General features: G+C 47.1%; 1 protein-coding gene across 9 annotated transcripts in view; it reads right to left on the reverse strand.

Annotated features, from left to right (window-relative positions):
* The window catches only part of LOC124008833 (phosphatidylinositol-binding clathrin assembly protein-like), a 92906-nt gene that overhangs the window by 58777 nt on the left and 16629 nt on the right, over positions 1-17500 (reverse strand). For all 9 annotated transcript variants that reach the window (XM_046320411.1, XM_046320409.1, XM_046320414.1 and 6 more), the window contains exon 2: positions 15340-15482. In XM_046320411.1, coding sequence (XP_046176367.1) covers positions 15340-15482 — 143 coding nt within the window. The remainder of the gene's footprint in view (positions 1-15339; positions 15483-17500) is intronic.

The following is a 17500-nucleotide window of genomic DNA, read 5'->3' on the forward strand; positions in this document are numbered from 1 at the left end:
GTGACCAATAACATCTGCTAACCATGTGACCAATAACATCTGCTAACCATGTGACCAATAACATCTGCTAACCATGTGACCAATAACATCTGCTAACCATGTGACCAATAACATCTGCTAACCATGTGACCAATAACATCTGCTAACCATGTGACCAATAACATCTGCTAACCATGTGACCAATAACATCTGCTAACCATGTCCAAGTGACCAATAACATCTGCTAACCATGTGACCAATAACATCTGCTAACCATGTGACCAATAACATCTGCTAACCATGTCCATGTGACCAATAGCATCTGCTAACCATGTCCATGTGACCAATAGCATCTGCTAACCATGTGTATGTGACCAATAACATTTGATTTGAGAGGAGGGGGGGGGAAGGGGAAGTGGAGAGGCCTTGAAACGGATTCAGAAGCAGTCTACTAGCCCGTAAAATAATTAATGTTGGAATAACGGTCGACTGTGTCAGAGGGAAAACGACATCTATTATTAAGAAATCTGAGTCTTCAATGAGAAAGCCCTCGCTCTAACTGACCCCTCTCCCTCGTTCACTCTTTGCATTTCTGTCTCCTTCTCCCTCTCTCGATCAGTCTCGCGCAAGTTTGCAGTTACCACGGAAACCAAAAGAGCACCTGCCGACAGAAGTTTATATTAACTGAAAAAACTAAGGAGAAAAAAAACGTGTTTTATATATAAAATCACACACACAACGTAGTACCCTACAGATTGCATCAAAGGATAGAGAGACAAAGTTGTATTTTTTTACCTTTATTTAACCAGGCAAGTCAGTTAAGAACAAATTCTTATTTTCAATGACGGCCTGGGAACAGTGGGTTAACTGCCTGTTCAGGGGCAGAACGACAGATTTTTACCTTGTCAGCTCTGGTGGGATAGCTCTGGTGGGATAGCTCTGGTGGGATAGCTCTGGTGGGATAGCTTAATGACAGAGGGGTGAGAGCTAACAGATGTGACTGTGAGAAACGGTTAGGGTTAAAGAGCTGAATCCATTCAGTCGACCGGTCGAATGTCTGGACAATAGGCTGTTTGGTCGACCGAGATTTCTTCAGTCGAGCAACAGCAAAAAAATATATATAATTTCCTGTCTGAGTGGACTAATCGCTTGTGGAGGCGATGGGGAAGGCAGTCCATCACTGAGACTGAAACACTGAACAAAAATAAACATGCAACAAATTCAAAGATTTTACCGAGGTATAGCTCATCGGTGGAATTCAGTTAAATGGAAAAAAAGGCCCTAATCTATGGATTTCACATGACTGGGAATAGAGCTATGCATCAGTTGGTTACAGATACCTTGGGCGTGAATCGGAAAACCAGTCAGTACGTGGTGTGACCACCATTTGCCTCACGCAGGGTGACAAATCTCCTTCACATAGCGTTGATCAGGCTGTTGATTGCGGCCTGTGGAATGTTGTCCCACTCTTCTTCAATGGCTGTGTGAAGTTGCTGGATATTGGAGGGACTGGAACACGCTGTCGTACACGTCAATCCAGAGCATCCCAAACATGCTCAATGGGTGACAGTAGCAGTTAATTTTGTTTTACTATCTTCTACATTGTAGAATAGTGAATACATCAAAACTATTAAATAACACATATGGAATCATGTAGTAACCAAAAAAAGTTACAAAATTTTATATGTCAGATTCTAGGGTAGACATCCTTTGCCTTGACAGCTTTACACACTCTTGGCATTCTCTCAACCAGCTTCACAATGCTTTTCCAAGTCTTGAAGGAGTTTGCACATTTGCTGAGCACTTGTTGGCTGCTATTCCTTCAGTCTGCGGTCCAACTCATCACAAACTTTCTCAATTGGGTTGAGGTCGGGGGAATGTGGAGGTCAGGTCATCTGATGCAGCACTCCATCACTCTCCTTCTTGGTAAAATAGCCCTTACACAGCCTGGAGGTGTTGGGTCATTATCCCGTTGAAAAACAAATGATAGTGGGACTAAGTGCAAACCAGATGGCGTATCGCTGCAGAATGCAGTGGTAGCCATGCTGGTTAAGTGCGCCTTGAATTCTAAATAATTCACTGACAGCGTCACCAGCAAAGCACCCCCACACCTCCTCCTCCATGCTTCACGGTGGGAACCACAAGTGGAGATCCCTTCACCTACTCTGAATCACAAAGACACGGCGGTTGGAACCAAAAATCTCAAATTTGGACTCATCAGACCAAAGGACAGATTTTCCCCAGTCTAATGTCCGTTGCTCCTGCTTCTTGGCCCAAGCAAGTCTTCTTCTTATTGGTGTCCTTTAGTAGTGTTTTTTGTTGTTGCAGCAATTCAATCATGAAACCCAGATTCACAGTCTCCTCTGAACAGTTGATGTTGAGATGTGTCTGTTACTTTACTCTGTGAAGCATTTATTTGGGCTGCAAGCTGAAGTGCACTTAACTCTAATGAACTTATCCTCTGCAGCAGAGGTAACTCTGGGTCATCCTTTCCTGTGGCGGTCCTCATGAGAGAGACAGTTACATCATAGTGATTGATGGTTTTTGCGACTGCAGTTGAAGAAACTTAAGTTATCGAAATGTTCTGTATTGACTGACCTTCATGTCTTAAAGTAATGATGGACTGTTGTTTCTCTTTGCTTATTTGAGCTGTTCTTGCCATAATATGGACTTGGTATTTTACCAAATAGGGCTATCTTCTGTATACCACCCCTACCTTGTCACAACACAACTGATTGGTGCAAAAGCATTAAGGAAATAAATATATTCCACATATGAGCTTTTAAGGCATGCCTGTAAATTGCAATGCATTCCAGGTGATTACCTCATGAAGCTGATTTAAAGAATGCCAAGAGTATGCAAATGTATATGTTATAAATAAATAAATATGTTATTTCATAGTTTGGATGTCTTCCCTACTATCCTAAAATGTTGAAAATAGTAAAAAATAAAAGATCCTGAAATGAGTAGCTGTGTCCAAACTTTTGACAGGTACTGTTATGTCTGGTGAGTATGCAGGTCATGGAAGAACTGGGACATTTTCAGCTTCCAGGAATCGTGTTCAGATCCTTGTGACATGGGGCCTTGTATCATCATGCTGAAACATGAGGTGATGGCGGAGGATGAAAGGCACGACAATGGGCCTCAGGACCTCGACACGGTATCTGTGTATTCAAATTGCCAAATATAAAATGCAATTGCGTTCATTGGCCATAGCTTATGCCTGCCCATACCACAACCACCACCATGGGGCGCAATGTTGACATCAGCAAACGAGACACCATACACAGGGTCTGCCATCTGCTTGGTACATTTGAAACCGGGATTCATCCGTGAAAAGCACACTTTCTCCAGCGTGCTCCATCGAAGGTGAACATTTTCCCACTGAAATCGTTTACAATGCTGAACTGCAGTCAGGTCAAGACCCCGGTAAGGACAACGACCACACAGATGAGCTTCCCTGAGACGGTTTCTGATCATTTGTGCAGAAATTCTTAGGGTTGTGAAAACCAACACTTTCATCAGCTGTCCAGGTGGCTGGTGTCAGACGATCCCGCAGGTGAAGTAGCCGCATGTGGAGGTCCTGGGCTGGCGTGGTTACAGGTGGTCTGTGGTTGTGAGGCCGGTTGGACGTACTGCCAAAAGTTTTAAATCAACGTTGGAGGCGGCTTGTGGTAGAGGAAACATTACATTCTCTTGCAACAGCTCTGGTGGACATTCCTGCAGTCAGGATGCCAATTGCACACTTCCTTAAAACATCTGTGGCATTGTGTTGTGACATAACTGCACATTTTAAAATGGCCTTTTAATTGTTCCCAGCACAAGCTGTTTAATCAGCTTCTTGATGTACCACACCTGTCAGGTGGATGGATTATCTTGGCAAAGGAGAAGTGCTCACTAACAGGGATGTAAACACATTTGTGCTAAAAACCCGTTAGAAATATGCTTGTTGTCCGTATGGAACATTTCTGGGTTCTTTTTATTCAGCTCAAGAGAACTTGGGACCTACACTACAGGGTCGATGATGCAGCCACAATGACTCACTGTTAGTGACGCTGATCTAAACTCTTACACACACACCTCTATCGATTAGTAACGGATGTTTACTCCAGATGAAAAATACCATGAATTTCCCCAGAAGGCAGAAAGGAAAGAGGGAGGAGAGAAGAGAGCTGGTCAGTGGTGCGAGTCAGACACCTACTTTATAAAAAGCTATTATTACCACACAGGGCCAATATGCTAAACAAGAACGAGGGGTTCACAATCCCCATTCTAGAACGAGGGGTTCACAATCCCCATTCTAGAACGAGGGGTTCACAATCCCCATTCTAGAACGAGGGGTTCACAATCCCCATTCTAGAACGAGGGGTTCACAATCCCCATTCTAGAACGAGGGGTTCACAATCCCCATTCTAGAACGAGGGGTTCACAATCCCCATTCTAGAACGAGGGGTTCACAATCCCCATTCTAGAACGAGGGGTTCACAATCCCAATTCTAGAACGAGGGGTTCACAATCCCCATTCTAGAACGAGGGGTTCACAATCCCCATTCTAGAACGAGGGGTTCACAATCCCCATTCTAGAACGAGGGGTTCACAATCCATTCTAGAACGAGGGGTTCACAATCCATTCTAGAACGAGGGGTTCACAATCCATTCTAGAACGAGGGGTTCACAATCCATTCTAGAACGAGGGGTTCACAATCCATTCTAGAACGAGGGGTTCACAATCCATTCTAGAACGAGGGGTTCACAATCCATTCTAGAACGAGGGGTTCACAATCCATTCTAGAACGAGGGGTTCACAATCCCCATTCTAGAACGAGGGGTTCACAATCCCCATTCTAGAACGAGGGGTTCACAATCCCCATTCTAGAACGAGGGGTTCACAATCCCCATTCTAGAACGAGGGGTTCACAATCCCCATTCTAGAACGAGGGGTTCACAATCCCCATTCTAGAACGAGGGGTTCACAATCCCAATTCTAGAACGAGGGGTTCACAATCCCAATTCTAGAACGAGGGGTTCACAATCCCCATTCTAGAACGAGGGGTTCACAATCCCCATTCTAGAACGAGGGGTTCACAATCCCCATTCTAGAACGAGGGGTTCACAATCCCCATTCTAGAACGAGGGGTTCACAATCCATTCTAGAACGAGGGGTTCACAATCCATTCTAGAACGAGGGGTTCACAATCCATTCTAGAACGAGGGGTTCACAATCCATTCTAGAACGAGGGGTTCACAAATCATTCTAGGAAGTACAAGCATTTGTAACTCCCCTGACAATCTGTCTGCAGAAACTGATTGCAGTGCTGGAATAGAACAATGCACTTCTGACTTCTACAACTTGAAGACCAACACTAATCAAAAGTGTGTGTGTGTGTGTGTGTGTGTGTGTGTGTGTGTGTGTGTGTGTGTGTGTGTGTGTGTGTGTGTGTGTGTGTGTGTGTGTGTGTGTGTGTGTGTGTGTGTGTGTGTGTGTGTGTGTGTGTGTGTGGGGCTCAACATTAATGCTCGTTCTCGGCCATGAAAAGCAAAAAAAAACATTTTCCGGAAAACAAGACTATAGATTTATTGCCGACAGAAAGTATTCACACCTTTTAACTTTACCACATGTTGTTGTGTTACAAAGTGGGATTCAGTTGAGATGGTGTCACTGACCTACACAAAATACTTCATAAGGTCAAAGTGGAATTTTGTTTGTAGAACATTTTAGAAATGAAACGATTCAAAGCTGAAATGTCTTGAGTCGATACGTTTTCAACCCCTTTGTTATGGCCTGAATACGTTCAGGAGTAACCATGTGCTTAAGAAATCGCATTATAAATTGCATGGTCTCATCCAGTGTCCAATAATATGTGTAAAATTATTTTTGTATAACTACGCCATCTCTGTACCAAACACATGCAGCAGGGTAGCCTAGTGGTTAGAGAGTAGAGGCGGCAGGGTAGCCTAGTGGTTAGAGCGTAGAGGCGGCAGGGTAGCCTAGTGGTTAGAGCGTTGGACTTCGAATCCCCGAGCTGCCCCCGAGCTGCCCCTGAACAAGGCAGTTAACCCACTGTTAACCCACTGTTCCTAGGCCATCATTGAAAATAAGAATTTGTTCTTAACGGACTTGCCTAGTTAAATAAAGGTAAAATAAATAAAAGTCAAGTAGTGAATTTCAAGCACAGATTCAACCACAAAGACAAGGGAGGTCTTTCCAATGCCTCGCAAAGGGCACCCATTGGTAGAACACAAACAAAGCAGGGATTTCAACATGAGGCCAATGTTGACTTTATAAACAGGTAAGAGTTTAATGGCTGTGATATCAGAAAACTGAGGATGAAATCAACAACATTGCACAATACTAAGCTAAATGACTGAGTGAAATAAAGGAAGTCTGTACAGAACAAAAATGTTACAAAACACTCATCCTGTTTGCAACATGACACTTAATACTGCAATGTGGCTAAGAAATCTACTTTATATCCTGAATACAAAGTGTTACGTTTGGGGTAAATTCAACACAACACGTCACTGAGTACCACTCTTCATATTTTCAAACATCAGACAACGACCAGGGAGTTTATTTTAGGATAAAAAGGGAAACAGAACACAGTTATAGCCAGAGGAAAACCTGGTTCAGTCGGCGTTCCAACAGACCTTAAAACACCAGGCCAAATCCACACAGGAGTTGCATACCAAGACGACATTGAATGTTCCGGAGAAGCCTGATCAATTAAAAATCAGCTTGAAATATATGGCATGTCTTGAAAAGGGCTGTCTAGCCATGATCAATTTGACAGAGATGTAAGAACATTTAAAAGAAAAATGGGCAAATATTGTACAATCCAGGTGGGCAAAGTTCTTAAGAGACGAGGTCAAATAAAACTCACAGCTGTAATCGCCACCAAAAGGTGCTTCTACAAAGCATTGACTCAGGAGTGTGAATACCAATGTAAATTACTGTATTTATTATGCAATACATTTGCTCACATTTCTAGAAACATGTTTTCATTTTGCCATCATGGGGTAATGTGTGTAAGAAGTGTGAGAAAATAGATTTTTATCAATTTTCAATTCAGGCTGTGACAAAATGTGGGAAAATTGAATACTTTCTGAAGGCTCTGTTAGTTGTCCGAACGGACAAGTAAAAAAATAAATAAAAATATCGAACAATTACGCCGATCAGCACTGGATCAGAGAGGCCAACATTAGAATATTCAAACCCATTTGTATTGATGTACATTAAACAAGCCTACAGGTCAAAGTGTAGGTGAGATGCATATTGGCCACAGCCTCGTGCCCAAACAGATACCGACATGAGGCACAATAAAAATGTAGCCAAACTTTAAATGAGACTTAATTACATATAGGCATCACCCACCTTGAATCTGACCAGAGGCCGTCAATATTTTGAAACGATTTAAACATTAACTTAACAGTTTAAAACCTGGGCATTTTATGAAGCAAGTCTAACCTTGTTTCAAAGTAGACAAAAATACAACCGCAGAAATTAAGGAATTATTTCATAAAATATGCCATAAACACAATATGCCTGCATTTCTCTCATGATCGAATTGTTTCCAAATCAACTTTCTTTTACTGTCCAGCTGCCAAAGGCATAACCCTCGTCATATTAATAACCCTAGTTAATGACCACCCTCGTCATATTAATAACCCTAGTTAATGACCACCCTCGTCATATTAATAACCCTAGTTAATGACCACCCTCGTCATATTAATAACCCTAGTCAATGATAACCCTAGTCATATTAATAACCCTAGTCATATTAATAACCCTAGTTAATGATAACCCTAGTCATATTAATAACCCTAGTCATATTAATAACCCTAGTCATATTAATAACCCTAGTCAATAATAACCCTAGTCATATTAATAACCCTAGTCATATTAATAACCCTAGTCAATGACCACCCTCGTCATATTAATAACCCTAGTCAATGATAACCCTAGTCATATTAATAACCCTAGTTAATGATAACCCTAGTCATATTAATAACCCTAGCCATTAATAACCCTAGTCATATTAATAACCCTAGTTAATGATAACCCTAGTTAATGATAACCCTAGTTAATGATAACCCTAGTTAATGATAACCCTAGTTAATGATAACCCTAGTTAATGATAACCCTAGTCATATTGAGCTTAGACAAGTAAAGAAATGTCCTACTTGTCAAAAGGACTAAGACATGTTTTATGTCAAGCCCTGGTGTGTGTGTGTGTGTGTGTGTGTGTGTGTGTGTGTGTGTGTGTGTGTGTGTGTGTGTGTGTGTGTGTGTGTGTGTGTGTGTGTGTGTGTGTGTGTGTGTTCTGCTGGGCTGGGCCAGCCTGGAGCTCAGAGACTGGGTGTTTTAAGATAAGGGCACCTCATCATTCCTGTACAGCCTGTACAGCCCACCACACCTCGTGTCCACCCTGCCATTGAGTATGCAATATGTGTCTCTAGATTATTGTGCCTGGCGACCTCCATTAGTCAGTTTAAAACCTACACTCCACCATATGATAACGGAGCTCTCCTCTATCTCCCCTCTGACACAGTCACAGTCGACGCTTTTCCACAGACCATTTTCCCCCTCCCTCTGACACTCCCGGCCTTCTCTTACACTCTTTCCATCTATTGCTCTCAGCCTTCCTCTCTGTCGCTCTCCAGCTCCCTCATCCCCTCACGCTTTGTCCTTTTCGCCCTCTCTCTCCCCCCTCTCTCTCTCCTCTATTCATTCCCTCTCATCCATCTCTCCTTCACTTCCCCATCCTTCTCACTCCTCTATTCTCTCCCTTCCAGGGTTATTAGTAGTTTTATTGACGACACAATCTTCTAGTAACGTCACCGAGGCAGATTGGCCCATTCTCTCTCCTTTGACTCACTCCCTCTCATTTTCTTTTCATTTTCTCCCCCTCCATTCTCTCTCTCCTCCTCTACCTCTTTCTTCTAGTAACGTCACTGAGGCAGATTGGTCCATTCAGTATCTGGGACAGCAGGGAGGTGACTCAGTGTTAGCATAGTTTAGAAACCGGGTGTTTACGGAAACTGGATGCTGACTGGTTGATAGCAGGGAGTTATAGAACCACAATCCCAGCATCCTCCGGGTAATGTCTGTTAAAAGACATGCTCCGGAACATTGGCGACCACTAACTGTTATTTAAACCTTCCGCTTTGGGCTTGATGTGTCAATGTGTAGTTCATACATGCATAATCCATGAGAAGAATTACGGTCTTGCCTCAATTAGCAACAAAAACCCCTAGTTTGAAAGCAACTTTTTCTGGAATCAGCACCCCACTGTCTCCCCTTAATTACCCCCCACGTGGGTCAGCCCCCTAACAATTAGAGTTCAACCAATGAGCTTCATGTGAGTGACAGCTAGCAAGAGGCATGTCAAAAACACAAATGGCAGAGCGAGCAATGAGGTGGTGCACATATCTGCACACAATGTGACGTAGAAAACCATTTTTGGGGGACCAATGTTAGCTTGTGAGCACTACTTTCAGAACTACTGGCTAAAAAGTCATCAGAAGTAGAGGAGAATCAAACAATTAACGAGTTCATTAGATTTATCAATACGCATCCACTGTCTCACAGCCCAGACAGTCAATTTATAAACTTAATCTCCCCTGGAAAATTAGAATCTAGACAACATTTCCCCATGCTACTAGGCTGGCAATGCTACTAGGCTAGCAATGCTACTAGGCTAGCAATGCTACTAGGCTAGCAATGCTACTAGGCTAGCAATGCTACTAGGCTAGCAATGCTACTAGGCTAGCAATGCTACTAGGCTAGCAATGCTACTAGGCTAGCAATGCTACTAGGCTAGCAACTTCAGAATCTCAGAACTCACTCAATGTATTAACGTTTGAATGAAAACTTTTCTTAATACATGTCGGCAACCGTTTTACGAAAGGCAATAAGGCCCTGAACCCGGGACATATCGAGAGTAACACCCTCCAAAGGGCCTTGGCTTCGCCTCGGGCATAAGAACACCCCTTATTTGGGAGTTAGCACACAATAATCCCCAGGTTCTCGTGCCTTATTGCTTAAAATATAAACACACATTCACTATGCCCCCCTTTCTACATCTGAAAACCTCGCTATCTCAAAGTGGGAGACCGAACATGTGCTTAGCATAAGCATTCTATCAGTGTCCTCACTCCTCCCAGCCAGATAGGGGTGGTACCGGGCATGGGCCATGGAGCCGTCTCGGGGGCGTGGAGCCGTGGGGCCGTCTCCGGGGCCGTGGGGCCGTCTCCGGGGCCGTGGGGCCGTCTCCGGGGCCGTGGGGCCGTCTCCGGGGCCGTGGGGCCGTCTCCGGGGCCGTGGGGCCGTCTCCGGGGCCGTGGGGCCGTCTCCGGGGCATGGGGCCATGGAGCCGTCTCCGGGGCATGGGGCCATGGAGCCGTCTCCGGGGCATGGGGCCATGGAGCCGTCTCCGGGGCATGGGGCCATGGAGCCGTCTCCGGGGCATGGGGCCATGGAGCCGTCTCCGGGGCATGGGGCCATGGAGCCGTCTCGGGGCATGGGGCATGGGGCCATGGAGCCGTCTCCGGGGCATGGGGCCATGGAGCCGTCTCCGGGGCATGGGGCCATGGAGCCGTCTCCGGGGCATGGGGCCATGGAGCCGTCTCCGGGGCATGGGGCCATGGAGCCGTCTCCGGGGCATGGGGCCATGGAGCCGTCTCCGGGGCATGGGGCCATGGAGCCGTCTCCGGGGCATGGGGCCATGGAGCCGTCTCCATGGAGGGCATGGGGCCATGGAGCCGTCTCCGGGGCATGGGGCCATGGAGCCGTCTCCGGGGCATGGGGCCATGGAGCCGTCTCCGGGGCATGGGGCCATGGAGCCGTCTCCGGGGCATGGGGCCATGGAGCCGTCTCCGGGGCATGGGGCCATGGAGCCGTCTCCGGGGCATGGGGCCATGGAGCCGTCTCCGGGGCATGGGGCCATGGAGCCGTCTCCGGGCATGGGGCATGGGGCCATGGAGCCGTCTCCGGGGCATGGGGCCATGGAGCCGTCTCCGGGGCATGGGGCCATGGAGCCGTCTCCGGGGCATGGGGCCATGGAGCCGTCTCCGGGGCATGGGGCCATGGAGCCGTCTCCGGGGCATGGGGCCATGGAGCCGTCTCCGGGGCATGGGGCCATGGAGCCGTCTCCGGGGCATGGGGGCCATGGAGCCGTCTCCGGGGCATGGGGCCATGGAGCCGTCTCCGGGGCATGGGGCCATGGAGCCGTCTCCGGGGCATGGGGCCATGGAGCCGTCTCCGGGGCATGGGGCCATGGAGCCGTCTCCGGGGGTCTCCGGGGCATGGGGCCATGGAGCCGTCTCCGGGGCATGGGGCCATGGAGCCGTCTCCGGGGCATGGGGCCATGGAGCCGTCTCCGGGGCATGGGGCCATGGAGCCGTCTCCGGGGCATGGGGCCATGGAGCCGTCTCCGGGGCATGGGGCCATGGAGCCGTCTCCGGGGGCATGGGGGCTCCGGGGCATGGAGCCGTCTCCGGGGCATGGGGCCATGGAGCCGTCTCCGGGGCATGGGGCCATGGAGCCGTCTCCGGGGCATGGGGCCATGGAGCCGTCTCCGGGGCATGGGGCCATGGAGCCGGGGCATGGGGCCATGGAGCCGTCTCCGGGGCATGGGGCCATGGAGCCGTCTCCGGGGCATGGGGCCATGGAGCCGTCTCCGGGGCATGGGGCCATGGAGCCGTCTCCGGGGCATGGGGCCATGGAGCCGTCTCCGGGGCATGGGGCCATGGAGCCGTCTCCGGGGCATGGGGCCATGGAGCCGTCTCCGGGGCATGGGGCCATGGAGCCGTCTCCGGGCATGGGCAATGGAGCCGTCTCCAAGCATATCCTCCTCAATCACTCCTATATCCTCCCCCGACCTTACTGTTGTGCCTCCCATAACTCCATCCCCATCTCTTTTGCCCTTGGGTTGGGGGGATGGAAGCAGGCCCTCTCCCAGTCTACCCTCTCTAGAGTAACCTTGTTCAGGCTCAGGTGCAGTATAGTACAGTCAGCAGCCAGACTTCCAGACTCCCAGGAGGGCGGCGCAGTAACCTGAGAAGCCACGGCCAGGATCAGAGCACCTGAGGGGAGGCTTGAGGCGCCGGGCTGGGTGGGTGCCCTGGTTCTCTCTCTCCTGCTCATTGTCTAAGGCTTCCTGTAATCTGGTTGTTTTGGTACACTGCGGCCTGCCTACACTCGCCACACACAGGAAACGACTGGGACAAACACTCCGTATAACTGGGAACTGCACACACACATACGACACGTGTACATACAGTTGAAGTCAGAAGTTGGCATACACCTTAGCCAAATACATTTAAAAACTCTGTTTTAACAATTCCTGACATATAATGCCAGTAAAAATTCCACAGTTAGGATCACCACTTTATTTTAAGAATGTGAAATGTCAGAATAATAGTAGAGAGAATTATTTATTTCAGCCTTTATTTCTTTCATCACACTCCCAGTGGGTCAGAAGTCTGCATACACTCAATTGGTATTTGGTAGCATTGCCTTTAAACTGTTTAACTTGCTTCAAATGTTCCAGGTAGCCTTCCACAAGCTTCCCACAATAAGTTGGGTGTATTTTGGCCCATTCCTCCTGACAGAGCTGGTGTAACTGAGTCAGGTTTGTAGGCCTCCTTGCCCACACACGCCTTTTCAGTTCTGCCCACAAATGTTCTATGGGATTGAGGTCAGGGCTTTGTGATGGCAACTCCAATAATTTGACTTTGTTGTCCTTAAGCCGTTTTGCCACAACTTTGGAAGTATGCTTGGGGTCATTGTCTATTTGGAAGACCCTTTCGCAACCAAGCTTTGACTTCCTGACTGAGGTCTTGAGATGTTGCTTCAATATATCACCCTTATTTTCCTCCCTCATGATGCCATCTATTTTGTGAAGTGCACCAGTCCCTCCTGCAGCAAAGCACCCCAACAACATGATGCTGCCACCACCGTGCTTCACGGTTGGGATGGTGTTCTTGGGCTTGCAAGCCTCCCCCTTTTTCCTCCAAACATAACGATGGTCATTATCACCAAACAGTTCTATTTGTTTCATCAGACCAGAGGACATTTTTCCAAAAAGTACGATCTTTGTCCCCATGTTCAGTTGCAAATCGTAGTCTGGCTTTTTTATGCCGGTTTTGGAGCAGTGGCTTCTTCCTTGCTGAGTAGCCTTACAGGTTATGTCGATATAGGACTCGTTTTACTGTGGATATAGATACTTTTGTACCGGTTTCCTCCAGCATCTTCACATGGTCCTTTGCTGTTGTTCTGGGATTGATTGGCACTTTTCTCACCAAAGTACGTTCATCTCTAGGAGACAGAACGCATCTCCTTCCTGAGCGGTATGACGGCTGCATGGTCTCATGGTGTTTATACTTACGTACTATTGTTTGTACAGATGAACGTGGTACCTTCAGGCATTTGAAAACTGCTCCCAAGGATGAACCAGAATTGTGGAGGTCTACAATATTTTTCTGATGTCTTGGCTGATTTCTTTTGATTTTCCCATGATGTCAAGCAAAGAGGCACTGAGTTTGAAGGTACGCCTTGAAATACATCCACAGGTACACCTCCAATTGACTCAAATGATGTCAATTAGCCTAGCAGAAGCTTCTAAAGCCATGACATCATTTTCTGGAATTGTCCAAGCTGTTTAAAGGCACAGTCAACTTAGTGTATGTAAACCTCTGACCCACTGGAATTGTGATAAAGTGAATTATAAGTGAAATCATCCATCTGTAAACAATTGTTGGAAATATGCCTTGTGTCATGCACAAAGTAGATGTCCTAAACGACTTGCCAAAACTATAGTTTGTTAACAAGAAATTTGTGAAGTGGTTGAAAAAGGAGTTTTAATGACTCCTACCTAAGTGTATGTAAACTAGATTTAATGACTCCAACCTAAGTGTATGTAAACTAGTTTTAATGACTCCAACCGAAGTGTAGGTAAACTAGTTTTAATGACTCCAACCGAAGTGTAGGTAAACTAGTTTTAATGACTCCAACCGAAGTGTAGGTAAACGAGTTTTAATGACTCCAACCGAAGTGTAGGTAAACGAGTTTTAATGACTCCAACCGAAGTGTAGGTAAACGAGTTTTAATCACTCCAACCTAAGTGTATGTAAACTAGTTTAATGACTCCAACCTAAGTGTATGTAAACTAGTTTTAATGACTCCAACCTAAGTGCATGTAAACTAGTTTAATGACTCCAACCTAAGTGTATGTAAACTAGTTTTAATGACTCCAACCGAAGTGTATGTAAACTTCAGACTTCAACTGTACATGTCCAGGTTCAACAGGAAAACACCATTGATCTAGAACAATAGACTATTACATTCTGCATAACAATGTCGTCTCCCAAGGAACTGTTTCTTGGCAGAGCTGAAGAGAGAAAAGTACAGGTGAAGATCGGATAGGGTATTGACACAGAGACAGCGAGGATGAGAGAGTGCAGGGGAGAGAGAGAAGCGAAAGGAAAGAGAGACAAGAGAGGGGAAGAGAGGGGAGAGGTGAAAAATAGGAGATAGAAGAGAGGAGAAGAGAGGAAAGAAAAAAGACAGACAGAAAGAGAGAAAGAGAGCGTGCTCCCTCTCACGAGGAAGGGAGAAGGAGCGATAGAAAAGCTTGACAGGTGTATAGGATAAACCCTGGGTGAAGAATAAACAGAGTATTGATACTGGGTAGTTGGACTAAAACTAAACTTGACAACACAGTGCTGCCAACCGTTCCAATCAAGACCAACACTATGGAATGGAGACTTTCTCCCTAGTTCATTCCTTTGATCTCTCGCTCTCTCTTTCTCTCGCTCTCCATCTTTCACCCTCTCCCCCCTCTCTCTTTCTCCATCTCTCTCCCTCCCTCTCCCTCTTTTAGTTCCCCCTCTCCTGCTCCATCTTCCTCTCTCTCGCTCTCCATCTTTCGCCCTCTCCCCCTCTCTTTCTCCCTCTCTCTCCCTTTTTAAGTTCCCCCTCTCCTGCTCCATCTTCCTCCCTCTCCCGGTTACCCCTCTCTCTTTCTCTGGCCAGAGGACGTCTTAGAATCAACATCGTAAGAGAAAAAGAAAGCTACAAGAATGGTTGGTTACATCATCCTCGTGTGGAAATGTGCCTCTTGCTAAACTAAGGTGACAAGGTCCGGTGGCTTTTCATCATGGAGTTGAAACAGTCAAAGTAGCTGTGGTAATCATCATCAGTACAGTGGTTGTTCTCCTCTCTTGTCAAATAGAACATTACCGGGAACACATTTCAAGAGCTCAACGCAGGCCTAGACTGAATTTAAAATGGAGGCAGCTCCCTGAGAACACTATGGAAGGCATTTGGGAGTGTGTGAGTCCGTGTGTGTTTTCACTTACCTCATTGCCATACATCATAAGGTGGTGTGTAGCGATCAGAGCTTTGAAGACCACCACCCAGCTGCTATTGGCTGTCCTCTCAAATAGTGTGTCAGCCAGCTGGGGGACCGACACGTTCATCTCACTGGTGCAGTGGATCAGGTCTGGAGGAGACAGAGTTAGAGAGACAGAGTTAGAGAGAGAGACAGACGACGTGGTGAGATCAGGGCTGGAGGAGACAGAGTTAGAGAGACAGAGTTAGAGAGAGAGAGACAGACAGACAGAGACAGGACAGACAGGACAGACGGACAGACAGGCGTGGTGAGATCAGGGCCTGTATAGATGGGGAAATCAAAGACAAGGAACGCACTCTCAGGTACACTCACAGTGGTGTGACAGTGGAACTGCATGCAAGTTCAATATGAAGGACAAACAGGGTCATTTCAGGAAGAGGAACACACACACACACACACACACACACACACACACACACGGGGCTGCGAGTCCAGAGACAAACACATAGTCTAGACTCGAGTGTCGACCTCCAGTCTAGACGAGTACTAACTGTGCTATAGGTGGTAAAAGTGACTCTGGATGACAACATAATGATGTTTGTTTCCAACATTCGAGCGGTTTTCCTTTCCTTGCTGTGATACTAATGAGTAGCACCATACTGGTTTGGTCCCAGGCCTATAAAAACAACATCCTGTTCCACATCTGCTGTTCTATTCAGACGATTCTATTGACATTATGTTTATATATTCATATGCACCAAAACAACAACTTTCACAGCCACTAGGGCTGTCCCCGACTAAAAAAAACACATATTGGTCAACCAAGAGCCATCTGTCATTTACAAAAGCCTGTATTTTCCCATAGATAGGATGTCTCCATGTCTTTTAATCAACTATATTCAACTATAGCTTGTCTGATACTTTAAGCACACTGTTTGATTCAATAATGGAGACAAATGATTAGAGGGAATCTGACCAGCAATTGATTTGATTGTGCCGGGATCAGACAACCAGTGACCGTGTGACAAGCACCCGCCTTCTCTCTCCTCCCTGATGTAGTGACCCGCCTTCTCTATCCTCCCTGATGTAGTGACCCGCCTTCTCTATCCTCCCTGATGTAGTGACCCGCCTTCTCTGTCCTCCCTGATGTAGTGACCAGGGTTCATCTCTCCTCCCTGATGTAGTGACCAGGGTTCATCTATCCACCCTGATGTAGTGACCCGGGTTCATCTATCCACCCTGATGTAGTGACCCGCCTTCTCTATCCTCCCTGATGTAGTGACCCGCCTTCTCTATCCGCCCTGATGTAGTGACCCGCCTTCTCTATCCGCCCTGATGTAGTGACCAGGGTTCATCTCTCCTCCCTGATGTAGTGACCAGGGTTCATCTCTCCTCCCTGATGTAGTGACCAGGGTTCATCTCTCCTCCCTGATGTAGTGACCAGGGTTCATCTCTCCTCCCTGATGTAGTGACCAGGGTTCATCTCTCCTCCCTGATGTAGTGACCAGGGTTCATCTGTCCTCCCTGATGTAGTGACCAGGGTTCATCTCTCCTCCCTGATGTAGTGACCAGGGTTCATCTCTCCTCCCTGATGTAGTGACCAGGGTTCATCTCTCCTCCCTGATGTAGTGACCCGGGTTCATCTCTCCTCCCTGATGTAGTGACCCGGGTTCATCTCTCCTCCCTGATGTAGTGACCCGGGTTCATCTCTCCTCCCTGATGTAGTGACCAGGGTTCATCTCTCCTCCCTGATGTAGTGACCAGGGTTCATCTCTCCTCCCTGATGTAGTGACCAGGGTTCACCTCTCCTCCCTGATGTAGTGACCAGGGTTCATCTCTCCTCCCTGATGTAGTGACCCGGGTTCATCTCTCCTCCCTGATGTAGTGACCCGGGTTCATCTCTCCTCCCTGATGTAGTGACCCGGGTTCATCTCTCCTCCCTGATGTAGTGACCCGCCTTCTCTATCCTCCCTGATGTAGTGACCCGCCTTCTCTATCCTCCCTGATGTAGTGACTAGGGTTCACCTGTCCTCCCTGATGTAGTGACCAGGGTTCACCTGTCCTCCCTGATGTAGTGACCAGGGTTCACCTGTCCTCCCTGATGTAGTGACCAGGGTTCATCTGTCCATATTGCTGAAGCTGCAACATAATTACAGCCATTTCTGAAC

Source organism: Oncorhynchus gorbuscha, linkage group LG21 (genome assembly GCF_021184085.1).
Source record: "Oncorhynchus gorbuscha isolate QuinsamMale2020 ecotype Even-year linkage group LG21, OgorEven_v1.0, whole genome shotgun sequence".
Classification (NCBI taxonomy): Eukaryota; Metazoa; Chordata; class Actinopteri; order Salmoniformes; family Salmonidae; genus Oncorhynchus; species Oncorhynchus gorbuscha.